The sequence below is a fragment of the Vidua chalybeata genome, chromosome 3 (assembly GCF_026979565.1).
Source record: "Vidua chalybeata isolate OUT-0048 chromosome 3, bVidCha1 merged haplotype, whole genome shotgun sequence".
Lineage (NCBI taxonomy): Eukaryota > Metazoa > Chordata > Aves > Passeriformes > Viduidae > Vidua > Vidua chalybeata.
In genome coordinates, this window is record NC_071532.1 from 11865952 (window position 1) to 11891514 (window position 25563).

General features: G+C 35.4%; 1 protein-coding gene across 2 annotated transcripts in view; it reads left to right on the top strand.

The window, feature by feature from the left end:
- PRKN (parkin RBR E3 ubiquitin protein ligase) overlaps positions 1-25563 on the top strand; it is a 670711-nt gene that overhangs the window by 558842 nt on the left and 86306 nt on the right. For both annotated transcript variants that reach the window (XM_053937694.1, XM_053937695.1), the window contains exon 9: positions 1106-1255. In XM_053937694.1, the coding sequence (XP_053793669.1) occupies positions 1106-1255 (150 nt within the window). The remainder of the gene's footprint in view (positions 1-1105; positions 1256-25563) is intronic.

Sequence of the window (25563 nt, forward strand, 5' to 3'; positions counted from 1 at the left end):
TAAATATTGTTGTGAGTGCTCTAACATAAAGTCCTATTTTGTTTTTTTAGCACACCATAAAGTCTACTCACGGAGAAAATTCATACCTACTGCCTTCCTCTTTGGCCTTTTGGATTTGCCTGTTTTCTTTGGGGCTATTAGGACCAAATGCTTTCATTTATTTTCTTCCACAGTAGAGCAGATTTATAGGTGAAACTGAAGCCTGGTTTACAGTGGTTATACAGCCACTGGTGTGGAACTGCACCAACACAGAACCCTAGAGTGGATGTGATTTACATGTACACAGCATGATTTGTATTAGCTCAGCTTATCTCTGGCTGAAAGCAGGGTAAATTAGACATGAGAAAGTTATTGCACTGACATCAGTCATTTTAGAGCAGGCATTTTTGTCAGTGAGCATACACTGAGCATGTTACTTAATATTGCTTTGTGTCAGTGTCCTCATCATTAAAATTGAAGCATTTCCATGGCCTTTTAGGCTATCAGGGTGGAATTAAATGAAAAGTGAAAAAAACTAAAGAAAATTTCATGGGAGACACAGGAAAAACATACATCTAGCATTGAAATAAATGCATATAAGAGAGTTATTCTGCTGATCAGTTTAATGATCAGCTTGCTTTTAAAATAAAGTTGCCTAGGCAAATTTTTACAGCCCTTAAGGTCTAAAACATTACACTACTTCTAGCTATAGATCCCTGAAGGGGTTTTTTTTTTTCTGTGTTCTCATCAATCTGTATACAGCATTTATCATTTCTCTGTTGGACTATTTTTATGATGTTTACAATATTTTTTATAGTAATATAAGTGCATTTGATGTTACAGAAACAGTCTGCTGTTTTCTTGATTTTAATATCCCACACGTTCTTCTGGTGATGCAAATGGCTGTAAGCCAGAACACTATGCACATGATGTGAGTTGGAGCAGGGTGACACCCCGTTTAATAACACTGCAAAGTTTTAGACTTTTGACAAATAACCTGAACTTAGCATATGAGACATTAAGACAATTGACTGGGTTATGTGGGATAGAGACAAACTCAAATATTTGGGAATTTTCTTTGCATGCTGCCAGGAGTTTAACACCAGTGTGTTCTGTTGTGTTGCAGTACAACCGCTACCAGCGCTATGGGGCCGAGGAATGTGTGCTGCAGATGGGAGGAGTGCTGTGTCCGACCCCTGGCTGTGGGGCAGGTCTGCTTCCTGAGCCAGGACTGAGGAGAATCGTGTGTGAACCAGGCAATGGAATAGGCTGTGGGGTAAGAACCTACATTTTCCTTCTAGTGGTGTGGAAAATAACTGATATTGTACAACAAACCCTAAGACAGAGGGGGGAAATGTGGTTGGCTTTTTTATCTTTTCTGTCAGTGACTCTGAATTGACCTTCCCACCAGAGCGGATTAATGCAGCTCAATAAACAATTTAAATATAGAGCAATGGCTTAGGAATGATGACTTCATCATGTAGAATGTGTCCATTCCATAATTCTTTGCTTTATTTGGTTTAAGAAGTTGCTGAATAGTTACAGTAAGAAATTGAACTGTGCCAATGAAAATCCAAATGCACTCTGATTTTCTTCTCCTAGAACTCAGCACAAATGAACAGGATCCTAAGTAAACCATTCACTATCATATTAATTTTTTGACAGAAAAAGGAGAGATAGAATAGCCTGTTTGTGACACTGTGGTGATATTGCTTGTGCACGTTAAAATACATTATGAAAATAAATTAGAAATATATTTGTTTACTCATAAAAATTTATTTTAAGCAAGGGAAATGAACAATTAATGGTGGATTTATGGAAATCAAAATTAGATGAAACTTGATAATACTTTTGCGAAGAAATCACATCATATGGACCATCGACATTTTTGGCAGTAGAAAAAGCAAGTACTTGACAAGAATCAAGCTTTGGGGGAAATAGATGTACATGGAGATAAATCTCTACATAAAAGAACTTATTAAAGGTTCAGTCAGTGACTAACTGGTATTTGCACTATGTGACTCTTTCCACAGTTGGCATTATGGCAGAATTCCATGAACATTATGAGAGAAGATAAAATATCTTTATTTGTAAAATACTAGGATATTCTTTCTGCTGTCTTTCTTGTGGAAAATGCACTTTTTATTGCAGTTTTGATATTGCCCAAACTGATAGTGTAGAAGAATAATTGTTTGGTGAACTAGGAAGTCGCAGTAACTTGTCTTCTTTGAGTAGGTTAGCATCGGTCGACCTTGGTAAGACTTTCTATCTGTCCATGCAGTAGTGCATGTAAAACAGAGTACTGCCCAAATTCACTGAGCAGACATGGGGCTATAAAATAAAGCAGAATCTGGGAAAGTAATAAGAAACACGACTTCATAAACAAAAGGGAATGCCTCTGGATTAACTATTAGGAATTGGTTAAAAAAGATAAAATCACGAGAAATTTTTATTCAGGTCTCTGCCTGGAAGTGATGAAAATCACACTGTATTTTGCAGCTTCATTCATCATCATTCTGAATCTGCAATTGCTGTGTAAATAAAGTGTACGTAGCGTAAAGGATTGATATATTGCCTGGTTTAGCAAACTGCTCTGTTTCCTTCTAAGGACTCTGCGCTGTGCTCGGTAGTGATCAGATCTGCAGCCTTGAGTGTAAGCTCACCCTTTGTTTTGAATTATGTGACGTCTTGAGCATTACAGGGTACAATTCACTTAGGCTGAAATGAGAAGCAGGAGGCTGGTCTGGAAGCCAAATTTTGCTAACAGTAAGGTCTTTCCTCAGAATCCATAACGGAACAGAGTAAAAATATATGCCTTTGAATCTTTCTTTGCACCCTAAAAAATGGTAGCCTCAAGGAGGATTTGTCACTTCCTGTGGTGAGGGTCCTAGCACTGAAGTCAAATGCTGGTGATAAACTTGGCTAAAGGTAAAGATCCACCTGCAAGGACACCAAGACAGTTAGAAAAACTATTTATTTTTACTCTATTTCATGAAGTCATGTTCAGTGCTTCCTATTCTTAAACTGTGATGTGGTTTTTCCCAGTAAAAACCTGAGCTTTTTCAGTGTGAAGGCCTTCCACTAATTTTTATGGAATCCAGAAAGATTCATTTTAAAGCTCAGTATTCCCTCATTAGTGTGTGCATGATTTACAAGCCCAAAGAAAGGCCCGAGATGAAGAATGTCCCTATTATCCATCCAAAAAAGACTGCAAAAGATGTCTTGCAATACTTAACCTGTACAGCTTAGATTAGAAATACATTCCTTGCTGAAGCTGGTAAGCAAAGAAATAAGGAAAGCAGTGTGAATCTGGAGATTGTTTTTGAATATCTACATCATTCTTAATGTAGAGTCCCTTTTGGGGTGTTCAAACCTCTGTCTTTGGTTAAATTTCATATTGATAACAGCAGAAGTTATATCCAACATCAGTGGTCTGTTATTCACACAAAAGCCCTTGCAGAGAAATAGTTGCCTACTGAACAGAACCAATTGGTTGCTCAGGTCTGAATTGGCATGTTAGAGTAGCTAACAACTGTCAAGTAGCTGAGGATTTTGATTTGCTGATGAATTTACTCAGGGGAGAGAGGAAGGACAGGTGGTCAAGAGAAAGTCAAGACAGTAAGTGAGAAGGGGTTTCATCAGCCATTTTAGAAAAGTAAAGGAACCAAAAAGAGAATAAACTAGCCACTAGGTAATGAAGCAAAATAAAAATTCTGATATTCAGAGAGATAACTGCGTAAGGCAGTCACAAACAGATAAGGACTTTGACCAAAAGTGAAGGAACAATGAAAAATGAACAGGTGACTGAGCTGGGCTAAGATGCAGACATTTTGGATTCCTCGGTCTCTTACTCTGTTACGTGGAATGAGAAACTAGAATCTCTTTTGCAGAGGAACTGCCGTTGGTATCAAAGGTAAATGTGAATCTCCAGGAGAATGCATATAATTTACTAAAAGGGCCTTTGGTAAAGTTAAAAGACGGATTTTGCTTTGTCTCAGGAAATTTGGAAATAGCAACATGCAGGGCCTAGAAACAGTCTGGTAAATGCCTACATAGAACTGCACCAAAAAGATGAGGAAAGAGGTTTAAATGTAAGCATCCCCATATGTACCCTCTGCAGTCAGGCACTGCTATCCATTCAGGCTTTCAGGAAAAAAAAAAAAAAAAAAAAAAAAAAAAAAAAAAAAAGAAAACCACAAACAAGAGAAAAGTTTTATTTTGACTGGATAGAAGCATACAGATATCCTTTTAATGATTATGGATAGTCCTCACCTAAAACCGTATTGTGGTACCACTGACTGACTCTACTGATGTCTAATCTTTCATATTTTTTATTATTCACCATAAACTTACTAATTTATTTACTAAGATATTTCCTTTATACATTATTCTACCTTCATTACTATGCATCAGACTTGTGTTACTAACTTCTATTGCTCAGCTATAAAATCCCGACATATTTAATACTAGAAAACAGCAAAAAAACATAGTAGATAGTACATATTGTACCAGCTGGCCTAGTACAGGAAAAGCTGTGGTAAACAAGACATACAAAAGCTTTATGAATAAAACATCTTTGTCTTGTTTTATATTATACTGGCATATTATTTACCACACATTAAAGACGCTTGGAGTTAAAAACAGGTTAGAATAGATCTTCAAAAAGGAAAATACGACTTGTTTGTTAAGAAGTGCATCTTGGTTTCTACACATACAGCTCAGTTGCCTTGCAAAATGTTCTTTGTCAGTATCTTTCAGTGGGATGATAACTAACTGATGTGGAACTGTATCCCAGATTTTGCTTCACAATGGTACATTTGCAGCAACAATGGTGAATGTTTTGCAGCATGCAATATCAGTTGACCTATCCCTTGAAATGGGGTAAGAAGGGAGATACAGGATAATGGAGACAGAGCCTCTGCTGGTCCTTTCCCTTTGAGTTTATTCATTCCTGGCATAGCAAATATAAGCACAAAGAAGAATATTTCCACAGTCTGGCTGTTGTTTGATAATCCCTGGCTAGGAGACCGGACTCTTGAAGTTTCATTGAGGTCCTGAGGCCACTCTAAACTATACTAAGGTCTGGGTGACAAATTTAAAGATCTTTGGAATAAGCTGTCCTAATTGATGGTTTTATTGTTCTTCTTTGAGATCCCTTAATGTGAAACTCCAATCTGCAAGTGGGTACTCAAATGTAGTGTATCAAATGTGCAATGATAAAGTAAATTTTATAGCTTTTCAAAGGGAGTGCAAAATTTGGGGTTATTTAATCACTTTTACCCCATATTTACTGTTTATGGAACAGTAAATTGAAGAACATCAATTTTGCATTGAAGTGCATCAAGAGTGCATTGAAGAACATCAAGAGATGTGTTCCCATCTATGACAGGTGAAATTTTATGGCTGCAGACTACAAGAGGTCCCTGAAAAAAAATCAATAGATATAAATACCATGTCTTCCTTATAAATAGAATTCCTAGGCTGTTGTATTACATAAAACAAAATCCCTAAGGCAATTTCAGTCTACCCAGCAATTTTTTCTCATTGATTTCTTCTTGCATTCTTCTTCCATGGCTAAGGAAGCACATGTCAAAAGCAATTGCACCATATTTGTAGGATTAATAATTGTCTGCCTTTTCAGTAAGCTTAATAGAATAGAGGACACTAAAATAGTTACATGAGAAGTGCAATACATATTCCTGTTGTTTGCAAAGTTGGGTTTTTTTGTGATTCATCATTGTGCGTTCATGCGTGTCCTAGCAGATGCATTTCATCTTCAGTAATGTCTTTGTTAAACCGAGTGATTTGCATGTAGGCAAACCCCAAACAGTTGGGGAAAATCTTTTGTTTTGAGGGGACAAATGTGATTTATAAAAATTCCAAGCAATGAGTTCTTATCCACTTAATTCTGATAATTCAAATGATGATTTTGTTAGTTGTGTATGTCCTAAACTTCTGCCATAGAGTTGTTTCATTTAGGCTTTTATTTGCCAGTTGAAGTACTATCCGAATGCACCTATACTTCCTCTGGAATCTGAACCAGCTTACAAATACTGTTTCATATATGTGAAAGTGCACAAGAGTTTTTGAAGTAAAAAACAGTTTCCACATCTGGAAGTTATAAATCTTTTATTGCAAAGTTCAATGCAATTCAGTTTTAATGCAATGCCTTGTCATGATCAACATGGACTTTCTCTAATTCCTCTCCCTCTTGAGTCTGGTTTTATCATGTTATTCCATATATAGTATCTGATCAAAATGTTTAAAAGTCTGACTAACCTCAAAGACTTTATTTTCAAACAAAGATATAGGTCTAAATGTGTGGTTCAGGACATGTACTTTGTTTTTTTGTTAGTAGTACCGGGAGAATGTTCAATGTATATAAAGAGAAAATAGGCAACTTCTAAAATAATTTGAGATATAAAGGTAGTCAAGATGAGTAGTGGTAATTCGAGACAACCTTTGAAGGTACTTGCACTGAAAAAAATATTTTCAATTTTATAATCAGATGAATAAAAGGTCATGGGTGAAAAAGGGCTGTTGTACAATGATCTGGATTTTTCCCGTAGTTTTAAGGTGGAAATGGAAGTTGAAGCAGAAGCAGAAAATAGAGGCTCCACAGTTTTGAAAAACAGAGGAATAATTCAGAAAAGAAAAGACCTTGAGGCCTTTATATCATTTGCAAAACACTAAAATGGAAATAGAAGATTGCTGCTATCTAGTAGCCGTCGCAAAATTGAAGGGTTACTCCTTGTTATTACATTTCAGGTATCTGTCCTTGTTCCGTATGTCATTAAATTTTTGCTTTTAAGAGAATTCACCAGAAAGGTGTGACCATGGAAAAGGTAATAGCTGAAGATATTGCTGCAGTTAAGAAACCAACTCACAGCAGGAGTGTTTCATAATATCGTATAGGGAGTGTTTTCAATGGGAATGAAAATGAGACAGACATTTTCTATTATTGCTAAATGTTGAGTTGCTAGCACTGTGCCACAAGCTCTAAGCAGTAATCATGTATTGCTTTCTTCTATTGAGTGGGCACTCTAGCCTTTAGAAAGTGGAATTCCATCTTGTTGACACATTATGCTTCAGTAGCTGAGCAAGTTGTTCAATTGCTAAAATATGACAGGCTGACCAGAATTCTTTTTGGATTTGTGGGGGTTTTTTTTGGTACTGTTTTACATAGGTTAAAATTAACTGTAAAAGCATGAGGCATTTTAAGATGTAGAATGTTAATGTTTTAAGAAAGTGTTTACCCCAAAATTGCACACTGCAATTAACCAGCTATGTATTGCTGCCAAGGTGCATTATTTCCATTGCCCATGTCTTGCAGCACAGGACAATTCATTAATCTGATATGAAACTCAGCTGTTAGCAGTGAGTGGATAAAGCAATCTAGAGAATGTTTCCATTTTTAATAATATGGATCATGTTAGTTCACAGGACTAGCAAAAGAAAATAAATACTTTTTATACAGAAAACAAATCAATTGCTTGCACTTGGTTTAATAATAGAATAACTGCTTTTTCCTTTACATCCCAAATCATGAAATATTAGCTAGAAAAATACAGTTAGAAAATATGTGAGTCTCTTCCATTCTATGTGAGCTAAAACTGAAATTTCATTCGTTTCATCTGCTAGATGTCCAGAATATTATGGGATGACTTATATCATGTGATAAAATTCTATATCCCTTGATTTATGTAGGGTACAGCTTTTACCTGACTTCTGCATCATGCAGACATCTGGAAGATGGCTTTGTACTGCAAATTGAAAGTGCAGTGTCTTCAGTTGTTTTTGCTTGACTTATTACTCTGTGGACTACCTGGTAAAATCTAAAATCATTTAAAATCTCTCATATGTGTTCTAAGACAGGATCAAGGAAGCAGAGAAAAGAGGTAGTTACCCAAAAGAGGCTGCAAGATGATGTTCTCTGTAATCTAGAGATATCACAGATATAAGAATAACACTGTATTTGAGTCAGGGAAATTGTATTAGAGGCAACTAGGATAAAATCAAGTTCTTGCTTGTAAAGATAAGTCTAAACTGGATACACAGACCTAGGAACTAGAGAGGATAAAACTGATGTCTGTGAATGTAAACCAGCTCAGACTGGGATTTGTAACAATTGTTTTGCAAAAGATAAATGTTCCAAATTTAACCAATTTGTCTGAAATAGGAATGAGCTAAAGTTGCAAGCATTTGAGACCCATTTTAAATTGAGCAGTGAGATAAAACAGCAGGTGGGTTTAAAAATCACATCAGTAGTTGATTTTAGGATTTATCAGCTAACTCTTAGTCCTTGTAAACTATTAGATCAGACAATCCCCAGAAAGGGTGCAAGGGATTTTCATATTAGGGATACCAAACTGGGATTTCAGATACAAATTAAGGATACCCAACTTTGTCACTTTTTTCAGTATTTAGATTCCAGAGCCAAAGATGCCTGGGCTTCCATTTTCTTCACCTGTGGAAAGAGAACAGCATTTTACAGTAGATGCAATGCAAAAATGTGCATAATTTAATATCCACAGCTTACCCTAAACTGATTTTAGCACACAGATGTGGAAAAAGACTTCCAGAAAAAAAGTACCTTCTCTGGAGAGATTCCTGCTTTTAGGTGCCCATTGAGTGTATCATGCTGTCATGCTCAGGTCAGGATAAATTGATCACTGCATTTAAAGGAAAGTCAAAACTTTGTCTCAGGGCTTATTGTCAGAGACTTGATATTCTGTACCAGAGTTGGTGAACAAGCTAAATACCATCTCCAGGAATTTAGGGGGCATTTCTCACCTAGAAATTCCTTGTTATTTGAAGAGTGGCAGGCTTTGATGACATCTTTGTCTATTTTGGACTATGCCTGTGGCACAGCACAGTTTAGTCTCTTGATGACTGAAGTGCTCTTGTCTAATTAAAGTAATTGGGCTCCATGTAGCAGTATCTGGGTGATGTGTAATGGCTTATGATGCTCAGGAGATTATATTAGATGAACTCATAATTCTATCTAGTCTTAAGTACAATGGAAGTTTATGACTGGGGAGAACTTGCAACTACTTTTTTCTTACTGCTCCTCTCCTCTTCAGCACAGTGCCTAGAAATATGTGTGAGAGGGTATTATCATGAGGCTCATCAGAAAAATACCTGGAGTGCAAAAGTCAGTAAGGAAAAATAAATTGTTAATGGGATTTGCCAGTTAATTCTGCAGGTATGAAAAACAGAGCTCTGTATTCTGTCTTCATATTTCACTGACATACAGGATAAGATTATTCTCCTTCATTTGATAGAAAGAAACACTTTGCACATGATAGAAAAGTGTTGCCATTTTAAATCAACCTATATTTCCTTCAGCTAGTAGATGGAAAAGTCCTGGTTATAGCAGCTGTACCAGACCACAAGAGGTGCTTGAGCTTTCTTGCTTATATATACTGACTGCAGTTTCATAATCAGTAAGAGAAGTACAAATTAATTTGTAAATTATCAAAACTAGGTGTTAGTGGAAGATTTGGTATGAATAAAGAGATCTATCACTGAATCACTGGAGAGGAAACAATAATGCAATCAGGACAGGATATGCTGCTTGAGAATGGCAGACACCAAGGGCAGGATTCTAATTGTGCAAGAGGCTTATTTGAGCAATCTTCTAAAAAAATTCTGTATTTGAACAGGAAAGAGAAACATGGGCTGAATGCAGGAAATCACTTATAAATGAAAAGGAAAATAAATATGAATCAAATAAGCCTATTTATTGCCTTTTATATGAAGTTTCATATGAAGGCCTCCTGAGGCGCTTAGGATTGTATTATTACATTATTGTAAAAAAGCAGGAAGTGCTTAATCAATGCAAAATGATGGAGTAAAGAGCTAGGACTAGAACAATAAGACTTTAGATTAAAATGAATCTATTGACTGGCATTTTTAGCTTAGCCAGGATAAAAAATCAAAGTTCTGAATGCTAAAGAAGAATTGTCCTCATTATGTGGCTGGTATAATTCTAGCCTGTAGCCCAACTCAGAAGTAAATCACAAAATTCATAAAGTAAGCAGCTCACACAGATGCTGAAAAACCATGTCTTTCTACTGCTTTTGTGGCACTTGTAGTCTTCATGTTGTTGGATGTCAGAGTAAAAAGTGTAATAGAGATTTGGGGTTTAAGTCTATTTGGTGTAAGTACAAACATGAAAAACAGTAATTTGTGTTCGTTTGGAGCTTACAAATAATGACACATATTTTTACTAAAAGGAGTACCACCGATTAAAAATGTTTGCAAGTTTTTGTATTTCTTTATTAGCTGATGAAAGAAATGCCCAAAGAATGTCTTTCTCAACTTTACTTTGACTCTGCAAATACATAAAATCTCTGTTGATCAGCCATGCTCTTGGTTCATTTTTGCAAGACTACAACACCATTTTTCATGTGGAGGGCATAAAATGGTAGCTTACTGAGACTATGAAAGTCTTTGTGATAAAATGCAGAGTACAAGCATACCATAGGGATGGTATTGTGCACTGACATTTTCCTGAAGAATATTTCTTTTGTCATGACAAACAATATACTGTGCAAAGCTTCCCAGTGCTCCTTTTGGGTTTACAGTTGTGTAGGGTTTCTCACTGGATCTTTAAGGAAAAGCTTTTTCAAACATATTACAGTTACAATGGTATGTTGGTGGAATGAAGCAAAGCTACTCCTTGTCATTTCACCAGTACAAGAGAAATGTTTATTTTCCATTGCACATGTTGCATTGCTTCTATGTACTGTAGAGAATCCAGAATGACTGGACACTCTATTGCATTTGGGCTATGCTCCATGAAGAGTGGGATGAAACTGGCATTAAAAATATTTAAAGTATAGCTAAATGTAGTTCTCATACAAAAAATTAATACCTTTTTAAAATAAAATTAAGTAGAACAGAGTTATTCTGAGATCAATTCCCTCACCACTAGCGTTTCACTAAGGTATTTAATAATGATGTCACATGCAAAACTTAATTATTTCAAAACCATTTCAAAGAGATAGCAAAGCCACCATTCCATGATCAAAGCTGATTTTGAAGTGCTGAAACAAAGCTGATTTTCAATTATCAGAGTCAAAAAAAAGCATCTGAAAACTGTCCTGATTGCTGTAAAACTGCTGTCTTTTTAAGTTGGATAACTCAAAACAAATAGATAATGCTTGTGAAGTTTCAAACAAAAATCCCCTTCTAACAAAGCATAAAAAACACTCAGCCTGAAAGAGAATATCTGGGTAAAGTTATAAGCTTCTGAAAATGAGTTTAGAATAGAAGTTGCATGTCAACTTTAACAATTGTATTAAGGTCACCAAGCTATAAAAAAGGGAGTAAAGAAAATGTTGCAAAGTCAAGGGCAAAGTATGAAAATAAAATAAAATGAAAATATAATGACCAAATTAAATAAAAGATATCCCTTACACAGTAATAATATGCTGAATGAAAAGCAAGGACATAGATTTGGAGAACAGTGACCAACTGTAATTCAGTGGGAAATAATAGAAAACCAGAATGCAGTATGTGCCCATAAAATCCTCATGAGAAAGAGAAGTAAAAATTCTGGTAAGGATAATAAAATATGTCTTTGAATGGAGGCCTTGACTAAGGGCAGAAAATCATGGGTGGATGGATAACCAAGACTCAGTTAACTCCATTTTATCGTTATATTTCACAAACATTAAATAATTCATGCCACTGTTTTTTTTTTTTTCCAAAAGCTCTCACATTATATTGGCTGGCAATCACTACCATGATAGCAAATCTATTCTACTGACACTTATTAGCAATAAGTGAAGGGATAAAGAGAAAGGCTTAAAGGTACTGGTGGCTCACTTGTTGAGACTAAATTAAATGAGCGGTAAAATAGGCTGGTAAAACTGGGCCTTGTTTCCCTTAAGAAATATCAAATAGCAATAATAAATTTTGTATATAGGTCTATCATTTTTGTGCCAGTGAAAATGCTCATGTATATAAAATCAAATAATGACATTGATAAGTCTCTTATGCACACCTGCAATTTTTGTATTCAAAAATATTGAATTTCTGACCACCAGTCAAAAGCCAGTGTTTGTTATTATAGTCAATATAGTCTGCAAATGAAAAACAGGTATGAGACATGTTCTACAATATTCTCATATATAAAGAAATCTTTGTTTTCTATTTATTTTTCTCTTCAAATTAAAGTTAATGTAAATTTTATTCCTTTGTTTTATTTAGAGAACTTCTTGTAGGTCTCTTAAACACGCTTTTTGAAATTCCTTAGTTTTTATAGTAAGGATACTTTTGTTAAAATCTAATTGAGCAACATCATTCTGAAAAAAACAAAATAGGCAAATAGGTGGATATACCTGTTGTTGGCATTGACTTTCAGTGAGATTTGACCTAAATCAGAAAGCTGAAAACTTAAAAACCACCAAAAGATCAAAACTGAAACACACTGGAGTTGGAGGAGGAGTAAACAGGAAAGTGAGGGCAGCCTTTAGGTGAGGTCTGAGAAGACAAGGTGGGAACTTTTATTCAAAACTCTCACTGACGCACCAATATATTCACTCCTTTTACTTGACTCAAAGCGTGAGAGGTTGCTCCTCCATTTTATGGGAACAGCCTGGAAGGAAACAGCAACATTAACTTGCCTCCTCTGCTGAGAGCTGTGACTTTATGTGAGGTGGTACCACACCTCTGGTTGGTTGTTTGATCCCTAGTAAGCAGGCTGACATGGAGAATACCAGATGGTAAGGGCATTGGGTTCTCCAGAGATCCCCAGCAGGGTCTAAAAATGTGTATTCCATAAGGAAAACCTAGAATTTATTACATCCTTTGCTGGGTGGCTCTGGCATAAAGGAATAAAAGTATAGATTGGAGTATGCGTGCTTTGGCTGCATGTATTCCTAATTAGGGGGAAACCACCTGCCACACCTTTGTAGAAATGATCAGGGAATTGGGATGTTTACAGTAACCTGAGCTAGTGGGTGACATCCCTGCCCATGGCAGGGGGATTGCAAATAGGTGATCTTTAATATCCCCCCCAGGCCTCCCCATTCTCTGATATCATGAGCTGTGTGTGGAAGTTGCGGTGCACGGGTGTGAAAGGAGCAGCGCATGACTGCAGGTGTGTACAGAGTGAGGGGTCTGTTAAGTGAGTGAAAGCTTCACAAAGATGTATGAGCATCAATTGTATAAAGAATGGCAGTCACATGACCGTGATATTTTACATGAGTTCCTGGGCATTGCAGAATTTTTTTGTGAATGTATATTGATTTGATACCAAATTTTGTGTTTGCAAGTATCTACAGGTATCATATTTTAAAATCCTTTTATGCCAACAGAAAGCTTTTTCTGGGCCTGAAATATTTACCTAAATTTATTTAGGAAAATGTTTTTGATTTGGAGATGGAAAAAATGTGGTTGCCAAACAGTAGCATTGCACTGAGGTAGAAACCCACCATATATCCTGCTATGAGAGGAGTGACAACAACTGGTAATTGGTGAGTTAAATAAATCAAAGAGGAAGAAAACTGTACAATAAATGTACTATGCAATAATAGCTTTCATATGCTACTGTGGTTCTCACCAGTGGTGTTTTCATAAAATGCATCACAAGCTTTCAGTGTTCAGGGAAACACATTAGTGTTTTTGAATTGTTTTTATTATAAGCCATGCAAATAGTGTTTGTCCCAGTGGGGTGTGACATTAATTATTAGCAAAGATCTCTCGCATGATTTCAGTCCACGCAGAATGAACAGTTCAGTCTTTATTTTTAGAGTGTGACATATAACTATTCAAAACTGCATTAAAAGACATTTAACCCATGCAGAGTATTCCTGCTGAAGAGGCGACACATGGCAGAAATAAATTGCCCTAATAACATTTGCAAAAGTTTTGTGATTGCAAAAATGTTATCAGTGCAATTCAAACATATTCCCCTTCATTAAGCTTCAGAATAAACTATATTTAAATTCTTTCATATGAATGACCAGTGGTCAACTCCTGAAATACAAAAAGGTTGAACCTTTTAGAGATAGATTTTTTTTTTAGAATAAGTCCTCTAGACAAAAGCAAACAAAAGAATCAATCAAAGGAAACATACTTCTGGAATACAGGCAAGAGGAAAACAGTGACTCCTGAAAGGTAGGAGTAAGCATTCTTGTCTAACTAATAAGAAATCAGTTCTAAGCAGAAAAAAGGAGCTGATAAGTCAGTAAAGAAATCATAAAGTCATAATGGTAAATTATCTCAATGTAAAGGAATGGTTAGGAAGGGTGAGGAGAGACCAGCTTGCTTGGACAATTAATCTTTTTATGACATGAAAAGCAAGAAAGAAATGAATGCAAGATGTAAGCAGGTTGTATCATTTTGAGCAGCTAGAAAAACAGAAGAAACACAGGGGCAGTCAGAAAGTGCAAGGTATGAAATAAAATATTTTCAATAGGAAGTCTACCAAATAGTGTTCAGAAGGCTTTCCATACAGAAGTAAAAGAAACAGTAACATGAAAGATAAGGAAGCTTTTAGTTGCCTTGTCATTGAGAGGAATCTGTATCATTAAAATGCTTCAAGAAGGCAAAAGTTTTTACTTTTATGTTTAAAACTAAATTTAAAAGGTTATACCTGTTTAGATGGTTAGCAGAGCTACAACCAGTAAAACAGAATTTAAAATACCCACTATAGTGGAGAAAGGACAGCATAAAGACACGTTTTCAAATGCACTTCACTTGATGAAATTTTTTCTTGTAGGAATGGCTGAAGAAAATCCTGAGTATTAGTCATCACCTCTAAGAGTAGGGTAGGAAAGATTTTGCAAAAGGCAAAAGCATGAAATCTATGTCTAAAAAGAGAAAAAACACCATAATCTGAGATTTACAGACAAATGGTTTTAACTTGAATTCCTGGGGAGAAAATGTAGCAAATAATTTAACTACTAGTAATAAGAAAGAGGACAGGAAGATAAAGTCTCAGGAAGTGTGGGCTTAGCAAGAGTTTATCACAACAATCTAACTTACTTTGCCAGAGTAACAGGACTTCTGGGTAGGAGAGAAATAGGTGATGTTTTCTGTATTGAATCCATCGAAAGTTCTCACATTGTTTCATATAAAATTCGGAAAGGTGAACTAGGAATACAAGACTAGATAATTTCATTAGGTGTATATATAATTACTTGGAAAGCTGTGTATAGATGAATTATCAGCATTTCACAATTAAAGCAGAGAGTTGCTTCAAATCTGTCCTGAGGTTGATAGATTTTAATATTTTCTCTGATGCCTTGAGGAGTGATTATAGAGTAAGGTTATTAAATTTGCACAGGATATGTAGCAGGGGGACAGAAAACAGTTTGGAATTCAATAGCAGTTCAGTAAGAATAAATGTAAAGTTTCTTATGTAGACAGGTACAAACAACTGTATGTTAAGAGAAAAAAATGCATAGAGAGACAGCAACAGGGCAAAAGATGTTCTGGGAGCACAACCTGACCTTAAATCAGCAGTGTGGTAGTGTAGAAAAGAAAAATGCTGGACTGGCATATATAAATCACAGTAATTATTTCTCCTAATCCAAAATAACACAGCAAGGGAACAAGAACAACATCCCTGACTTTTTTTCTGATGTTATTGTACAGTTGAGGAAGGAAGATGTCCATTTTAACATGCTTCTTATCCAAAAAAGGGCCTTTTTTCCTGGCCTCTTCCCATTCCACTTGGTTTGGAAGATAAATTGCTGAGATGTGCCATCAACAACTTCTCCATAGCTGCTCGACTCTCTGCTCATTCCAATCTGTAGCAGACTTTGCTCTAGAAATACGGAGTCCCAAATAAAAGCCAGCTGAAACAGATAAAATCTAATAAGGGCAATATTGCAGAATGCCCATATGCTGTCAGCGACTAACACACATAAACCCAAGGAGAGTTCATACCCACGGAGTCTTTCTAAATACTGCTTTACAGAAAGCCAGTCCTAGCTCAGAGTCACATTAGTTCTTTCACCTCTCTTGTGAGTTCCCACTGCCAGGATTTTATTAGATAATCTTTTTTCCTTCAAATAGCTAGCTGCTTATGAAATGGCACTTCTGATGCTTCATGATAACACAGAATAAACTAGCCACCATGTATAAAATCACTGTAGACATTTTATGAGGAAAGAAACATTGAACTTAACCTTTAAAAAAAGAAATCTATCTAGTTCATACAGTCCACAGTTTCAGAACTCTGAAATGTTTGATCCATATCCCAGTTCTTTGAACAGTCTGGAAATGACACAGGAAAGTCAGCACCATAACTGGTCCCATTCAGTAACTGATTTCATTGAAAATGTTCATGGAAATTGTGAAATTTGAGGTATAGCACTGTAAAATGCAGGAAATTGTCCTTCTGTCTGTTCTTTTTTCTCATAACAAAGATCATTCACATTTTGTGCCACATAAATCTTGCAATTATTTTATTATATTTCCCCTTGACTGCATATTAAAGTATGGAAGCAAGTCATCATCACTGAGCTCCAGAAACCTTTTTATGCATGATAGTTCTTCAGTGCTATTTTCTTCTCTGTCCTTTGGACTAACTTGTTACTTGTAGGTGTCTTTCTCAGATTTAAAGATGTATAGCTGTGCTCTGCTGTGTGTGTAGGTGCATGTGGGTTTTCCATGCCTTGAATTCTATCATTTGTCTTGTGGTTTCACCCTACCCTCCTTCCTTACCAAGTTCTATAATAAACACATTTGAGGTAAAGCCTCCAGAGCTGTTATCAAACAAGTATTTCAGTTTGTCTTTTTCAGGTATTTTCAACTAATTCTGTTTTAAAACAGAAAAATACTCTCATTTTTTAGGAAATTTCATATTTATCTTAAATCTTTTGAGAACAGTTAGATTCATTTAATTCCCTCCATATTTTATTTGTAGTATATTGATTCTTCAGCACTTAGCTATTCATGAGCATTTTTATTTCTTGTGTGTATGTGCATGGTTTATTTTCTCACCTCGTACAATCCTCTCAAATGCAGCACTTACCTCAAGTCTTATTACTGTTTTTAAATAACTCGGTTCCTGCTGCATTAATTTCTAGAAGACCTTTTTTTCACAGTTTCCCCATTTTATCTCTTCATTAAGATTTACCTGTGAATTTATACAAAGAACAATACCTGCTTACACACAGTTCAGCAAAAGTTGCATTTTGGAATAATTGCAAGCACCAGAGAAGTCTTATTCATTTAAAGGTATTCCTGTAGTATAACTGTCTTCTCTATGGCATTTTACCAGTGATATTTTTATTCTGTGAATCACATAATCCTTTTCATAGACCCTCCTTTTATTTTGGAATTCAATGAAAAATTGCAATGACTTTTTTTTTTTTTTTTGTGTATTGCTGCTTCTTAGACTTCTGTAGCTAACTAAACCTTTCTATTTGAATATGTGGAAAAGACGAGTAAGGAAAAGTATTAGGCTTTTAGGAGTGTAATAGTGTTCATATCTGAGTCTCTTTCTCATGTGAGGTTTATTCAAATTAGTCTCTTGAACCAGATAAAACAAATTTGACAATCGAGTTCAGTTACGCCTTTTATTTAATCTGTTTTTATATTAAAAGTATAGGAGTTTATGCCATAGCCAAAGGGAAGTTATCATAAATGGAAGTTTAAGAAATATTTGAATGACAGCAATCAGAACAGAAAATGTAATTTTTCAAAGTTTCTTTAATAATTTAAGAAGGTGTTTTTGTACATATGCATATATGATACCTGTAAACAGTTGATAGAAATTGCACAGAAATATTAAGAGCAGAAAAACCCCTTTATCTTACTGATACCAGAACAGCTAATCTCATTATAAGCTAGAAGTGTATTTAGGAATTGAGTAAAATTCTTAGATTTTGTATTTACTCATACATTTGACTATGCCTAGAAAAGCATATTAAAGCATGTATTTTTCTCAAAAATCTGAAAATATTTTCACTTGGTCTTGAAAGGATGGTTGTGTGGCTTGCAAGCAATATCCCTATAAAATAAACTTTGCTTCTGAAAATAAATGTTATTAATATTTAATGGCATTATGTCACATTATGATTATTTCTGATGTAGTAGTTGTGATTGGTATTTTAAATCTGAATCATCAGGCAGACGGCAAAAGGTAATGGGAATCTTAGTTGGGAGTTATCTTTTCCCCTAACTTCTCTTTTAGCATTGGCTACTTTCATTCTTCTGGCCATCTGCTTTGTTTGATATTCTAAGCAGTTCATGGTAGTTCCTATTTCTTAATAATGATAGCACCTCCTGGCACGTAGCTTTTCACTCAGCTGAGCAGCATCTTTTCTAGGGACTGATTAACTGTTCATATATGGCCTTCTTTAGATCTGATATCTCAGGACAAGTTTTGGAAAACTTCATCTGTTTTTACTCTTTTAAACCAGAAAATATCGTATAGTGAAGAAAGGTGAAAATGGACATTCAAAAGCTAGCAATTCGACTTTCAAGCTTGCATTTTTATTTAAAGCTAATAATTTTTTTAAAGTAGCAAAGCCTACCCTTTCTGACTATGATAGGCAGAGTCAGATGAAGCAAGTAGGTAATCTAGTTCAGATACACCAGCATGCAGCACAGTTTAACTGCAGCTGTCGTGTCTTTAGAACTTGTACTGAACTGCTTAACATTTGATTGTGGATCAAGGAATTGAAATCAGTGACCAGTTAAGTGTGCAGTCAATAAGATTAAAGGAAAGGACTGGAATAACTTCTCAAGTTAACATTCTGGTTTTACTCATGCAAGCGAGCTCTGTAAACAGCTACAGAGATAAGAATGGCACAAGATCATTCCACTAAAATTCTATTCATTAAATTTAAAATTCTTTATTTACATTATTAGAGAAATTCTGTTAATGCTTCTTAAAAAAAATTCTGAATTATTTCATTTTTCAATGTGGGCCTGCCAGCAAAGGAAAGTGGAAGATTTTTCCTGATGTCATGACTTGCTCCACCACACATTTTGAGTAAGTGAGTACCACTTTGATTTGTTTACTCAGAGAGCTGTTTCATTCCATGTGCTTTGAAGCAAGGGTGAAAAAAACCTGGCAGTATCAGCTGTGTGTTTTTGTCTGTCATATATAGTGTCATTTTGAATGTGAAGATTAGTCAAGATTTGAGAAAATGGTAGTTGCTGCTTATCCTAGAATGTTTTAACAAGCAACTGATTGGTTTTGTTATACAAAAAGACAATTTGAAGAAGAACTGAGCAGAGCTCAGAGAATATAAAGCAAATGTCTAGACATTTCCCTACCAAGAAGGAAGTTGTTAGGTTTTATGACATAATTTCACAGGTGGTTAACTGTGTAGCTTCTAATATTTGGATGGGGGTTTTTTAATTATTATTGCTCTCATATTCTTCATAATGCTTTGGGGCTTGGGGAAAGGAAGGTTTCTTCCAGCCACTGCTTCCACAAACCTGTATTCTCACTCTACCCAACATCAATTTAAAGTTATAGAGCCCTGAATGACACCATCTGACTAATACATGTGACATGTGGGAGATCAGAAACAGCTTCCTACAGCCAAGCTACCAGAAGAGGCAGGGAATCTGGCATTTTTAGCATTGCAGTCAACAATTATCTACATCCTCTTTCTTCTCAAGAGACAGCACAGGTCTCTTGTATTATATGTTGGCTGTGCAATGGGCTTGCAATGTATGAAGCAACCAGAACATCCAACCTTCTATTTTCTTGTTGTTTTGAATAAGAAAATTGTAAGAACAACAGAGAATTGTAGTCAAAAGGGTCCCCTCTCCAATTATACTCTTGACAAAAGTGTTTGGCCCTCCCTTGCAGCTGCTGGTTTTGTCAGAGTAGGAGTTATCAAGACATCCTAGAGCTGCTTCTGGAACTGGCGAATTGCAAATCAAATAATGATGTTGTTTCTGTTTGTAACACCTGCCTATGGAGCACATAGGCACCAGTCAGAGGAGGAACCCTGGAGCGAGTCCCCTGAAGACAGAGGACAAAACTTACCCTCAGCACTCCTGTTAAACCCCATGCCCACTGAGAAAAATTTAAATGGTATATCTAGTGTTGGTTAAGTCTTTCTCAGGGAGAAAATCTCCCTGTTATATCTTCCTGATCCTGGTTAGATGTTTGGACATATGATGTAACTCCATACCTGCACCAAGGAGCACGCACTGCTGTGCACAGGGGAACATTTTCAGAACACTGAGCTTGCACTGCTGATGAAAATGTTTTGAATATCAGTGTACTTGTGATAGATAGTTGATCAGGGAATACTTCTTCTAAAGCATCGTTGATCAAGATATCTAGATAAGGGGTCATAACTTTCCTTTATCATAGAGGAAACAATCCTGTTTTTCATTTAAGACACGTTTGTTCACTCCCTCTCTCTTAGAATCACCCCTAAGTCCCTTCCAACAGCCCTAAGTTTTTGACTTCCTTCCGAAACTGCCTTTCAAGGCAGTCTGACTGTAATGCCACTTAATCCTGAAACATCTTCCTCAGACTTTGAGGATGTTTTTTTCCTAAAGAAATAGTCATATTCAGAAAAAGTCTTGTTTTCCTCTTCATCAGATGATTCCACTATTCATCCTTCTCCTCCCAAATGCATTCAAACAATCATTGCTTCACAATGATAATTAAAACTTGCAGGAAAGCAGGTGCTGGTAACCCAGGGAATTCCCAATCCTTTTTCCAGATAGCTGTGGAGACCTTGCCCCACTATAGCACACACTGTTTTTGAAGTATGACAAGTTCACGTTTTTCTTTCCTAAAAATTTTCCACAGATTGCAATGAGGACTGGATTCTGTAAAAAAAAAAAAAAAAAAAAAGGCATGATTTAGAGATTTTAAAAGCATTCACAATCAGAAAGTACATACTAAAAGTTTCTATGCTCTTCCTGTTTATTAACACTGTTATCCTGTTATGCTAGACAGCTGTCTGAACTGGCTAAATTTTTGTTCTGAAATTTGTTTCCACCTGAAAATGAAATGCCTGCCTATTGTTATTCCTGTCTCCTCGAGGTTTTCTGTCTCTTCTTTCCTTGCAAATTTTGCTGCAGTTCTCTAGAGAAATGAAAGGCCTTTGAATTGAAACTGATGCTCCTAGACAGTGCAATGCTGTTGTCATCTATGCATTTACATTTTCCATTCTCCTTGGCTTGGCTATTTACTAGAAATACCAGCTTTCTATAGCCTTAAGACAGAAAGAATGTCTTACACTGTGTACTTCTAGAAGCTGTTCCAATGCCCTGTAGGGCATCCTAACTGTTGTCCTAAATTGAGATGACAGTGTTGCTCATATTAAATTGCCTTCTTGCTTGGCTTGGCATGCTGGGATCCATATCTATTAATGCAGGAGTGTCCAAATGTCCTGCTAGGAAAGCAATTTGTTCCTCAGTAGGGTGTCAGGAAAGCAGCTGGTCTAAGAAACTATCAGAGGTGATCTTAGGGGCAAGTTGTGTTTTTCTTGATTTAATGGAAATTTTTAGTGATCCATCTCCTTGCCTGTCCCCACAACTTGTCAACAGGGCAGCACATATCCATCTTCAGCCATCTCCTTTCCCTCCCGACAAGCCTGTCATAACTCTCTTGTGGAGAGACAGGCTTTCGCACAGCCTGAGCCTCATAATAGACACTTTGACAACAGAAGACATGTTATTAATGGATTTTTTTTAATGCCCTACAGAGACACAATTTCAGAAAATTCTTGCTAAGTGCCGGTTTTTAAACATCCACTTGGAGAGAGAGATTCTCACAAACTGAGGTTTATTTTTGTCCCTCTTCTCTTCTTGCACACATACCGTAAAATACTTTTAACCCCTTGAATAGCTTTTACCAGTTTGCCTTTATTTTCATTTATATTCTAAATTAGATTTTAAGTCAACTAATGAAAGAGAAATGTAAACTTTCTGGAGTCTCATTCAATGGCTTATTAGTGTTAATGTATGTTAGCTTCTGTTTGAGAGAATTATTATGGTGGTGACTACATTTATGAAGCTAGATTATGGTTATGGCAGAAGTAATTTTCTGGTGATCTTAAGAGAAAGCAGAGTACCAGTAAGGTGTGACAGCCTATATCCTTTTGTCTGTATTTGCACCACGATATAGGTAAGTGCAACATGAGCTGTATGATACAATTTGCTAATAAATAAGGGGCCTGCATGTTAAAGCATACTTATTAATTAGGTATTCTTTAAAAGTTCTGAAAGGCTACACATAACTGTAGCAAACCTCCCTTAGAGACCATGATTGTAATGTCATAGAAAAAAATCAGAAGTTCTGTCAACAAATTTTGGAATAAGGAGCATGTAAATGGTCAGTGAGAGCTAAAATCATATTCTTTCTAAGATGCAACAAAATAGTTTGAATGCTCAACATAGTGAGATTCAGTAAAGAAAACAGCCTTAACCTTAACTTACTTAATTGTGCCTCAGTGCTTCCAGATGTTTCTTAGGACTGCAAAAGCTACATCATTTTTCAGAAGGAAGCTGCTGAGAAAAGGTTTATAAACATTAAATGGATTGTCAGGTTTTAGTAGGAATTAAACCCACTAGGATATGCCCAGGATATGACAACTACTTTTTTTACTTTAAACAGCCACTTACAATATATGTATTATGAAATACACCAGTGAAGCTTCTAAATACTTCCCTGCTACCTGTTTTCATTCTCAATGACTTTCTGAAGGTTCTGAAATTGGAAGTTCAAAAAATAATTAAGTTTTAATTTCCAGAGTTGACATGCTCATTGAAAATAAAAATGCTCTTATTGGCCTGCACACCCTTTTTCCTGATACCAGTGAGAAAGATTTGCTTGATTTTACTTTACTTAGATTATAGCTGATATCATCATGTGAAACTATCATAGACTTTCAGCCTGTAGCTCAGCAAAATGGATAATGTTGTGCAAGATAGAAAGGACCTTTATTTTTGCAAGGAAGGATGAAAAGTTAATTTTACAATTTATTCTAATCAGGTTGAGAAATTCTTTAAAAAGCAACATGTAATTTCCCTAAAGTCCTCTAGCCCTAACTCATCATTATTTACTCCATAAAATGCAATTTTTGTATATGAAAGGCTGTGATGGTTAATTTTTGAAGCACAGAAAAATGTATTTTAATGTTATTTTTTGTTGTTTTAACATTTTTTCAGATAATTTTTAAGATTTTCTGGTTCATTTTAACAGGCATTTTTTTCACAGCAGTGTCTGTTTTCTTAATTTGACACATATTTTCCATAGTAGGGTTATTATAAAAATAAAAGAAGCCTAACATTACCTAATATACCATTTAATCTATAGGTTGTTATATTTTTAAGCACTTTCTTTTGGATGTTGATATGGACATTATAAGACTGAGGTTTTGCCAGCATTTACCTGCTGTCCCTTGAGGGAATCCTGTCATCTCCATGGTCTGGATCTAGGATTAATATTTTGACAGGGCTTGATTTCACATTTAGCTTGCTCGCAGCAATAGCAAAATTATTGTTTACAGGTATCCTTTTGAGTTGCTTTCCAACTCCAACTGACAGATGGGTTTTTTTCTTCTCTCTGCCTATAGATGCTGTGATGTAATAATGTTGACTATATAAATTATACTGCAATTTCCAATTTTTATCTATATTCTTTGGTTAGGCATCTTCTTTGTGTCATTAATTTGTATAATGCTTAGGACTCTATGGTTCCTAAACCTAAAAGTTGTGCTTAACGAATTAAGAATTAAAGGCATATGTGAATATGTAACTGAATATATGTAAGTAAATATTTCACTCTTACATGTAAGATTTTCCAGTAAAAGCAAACTTTACAGAAAGAGAAGAAACCAAACAGAAACTTATGTTTTTAAATGTGACAAAAATATCAAGGAGTTTTGGGCCTTTACCTACTAGGACATAAATTATTTTACTCATAAGCCAACACGAAAAATAAAACACACCAGAAATAGTTTAATGTAAATATTATGAGGGAGAGTTTTTTTGATGAACTGAGGTGAATACTGAGTTACAGATATATGTGCATATTTTAGCCACAAGGAAAAAAAAAAAACAAGAACTCTATGTCTCCAGCGGGTTCCCAGTTTACAGTTCCACTCTGAATTACGTTTACTCCCTAACTGATGCTCCTGCACCACATGTTGCATATTTTTCATCATTTTTGTATTTTATTATAAATATTATTCAAGTTCTAGATATAGGACTTTATACCATCCACAGATGGTATAAAGACCACCAATTAAGACCATTATTTATATCTTATATCTTATTGCAATGTATGACAAATTATTCCCTATGGGAAATACACTGAATTCATATGAACATGAAAAACACATACCATTATTTGAAATATACTTTCTATGTCTTTTGTCCTGTGCTAATTATGTTGTTTCATGCATTTTTCATTAATGTATTGACATGGAAACTCTATTAAGAAGGAACAGAATGAGACTGATTTAAAGGTGTCAAGGTGACAGTAACCTAAAAGAGAAGTCCTTGGAGATAACTTGAGGAGGGGGTGGGATGCTTAGGGGGAAGTCTGTAGATATTTCCAATATGCAATACACTTGCTGTTGTGTTTAGATCAAACTTTGCATTCTACATATACCTAAAAAATCATCACAATACAAAGAACTCAGAAACTGCATATGATTACTTTGACTTTAAATATTCCATAGCTTTTAGTGGAAATTACTCCTGACTTGATTTAATGTTTGCATTTACAAATTAATGGAATAGAAAAGAATCTGAAACAGTCCAGGCTATCTTCTTAACTTCCCTGCTGATTTCTTTATACTAATCCATCCGTTCACAGCAGTAAAACTGGATTAATCAGATTAGCACTAGGCAAAGTCAATTTAAGATAAAATAGCCTCACTGAAAGTTTAGTATGTCTGAGATTGGTCCAGAAGTGACTGGGTCATGATTTGGTAGAAGATGAAATCACCTTTTCTCCTTGTCCACTGCTCAGAAGCTGGATAAGAATTAACAAAATTCTCTGCTAAATTTCTTCTCCAGCAGAGTTTCTTGTTCTTGTCTTTGGAAATGCTTAAGGTGAAGGCCATATAGAGCTGAGCGTAGACTTGTTATTCATTATACACAGAAAAAACTTTAAGTCAACTTTAAGGCATTTTGCTTTTGAAGGGATTAAATAGAGAATAACGAAAGTAGAAAATCTTAGTTTAGTTTCTTAGTTTTTAATATGAGGAAAACTGAGTTTCCAAATTAATGTGTATGTGTACTTCTCCTCACTGTATGTGAGGAGAAGTAGCATAGAGATATTTGTCAAACAATTCTAAGTTTAGAGACTGAAAGGGAAAAAAAAAAGTGAAACAATTTAGGAATTTTTCAGGTTTTTGATAAGTCCTCTTGCATACCTTGTACACAAAAGGTACCCTTTCACAGAATTCCTATTTTTCTGGAAATCTCATTTTCAGTAGACCTACTGACAGTGATAATTCTGCTGATTCACACATATTATACAAGTGACAGATTTTTTTTTTAATTTGTTAAGGTTTTTAAATTTAGCCATTTGATTTTTCAGAGTTTAAATACTGCTCTTTTTCAATGGGCTTATTATGAACAGTATGGTATTAATAATATTCTCAGTATTCTCAGATGAAT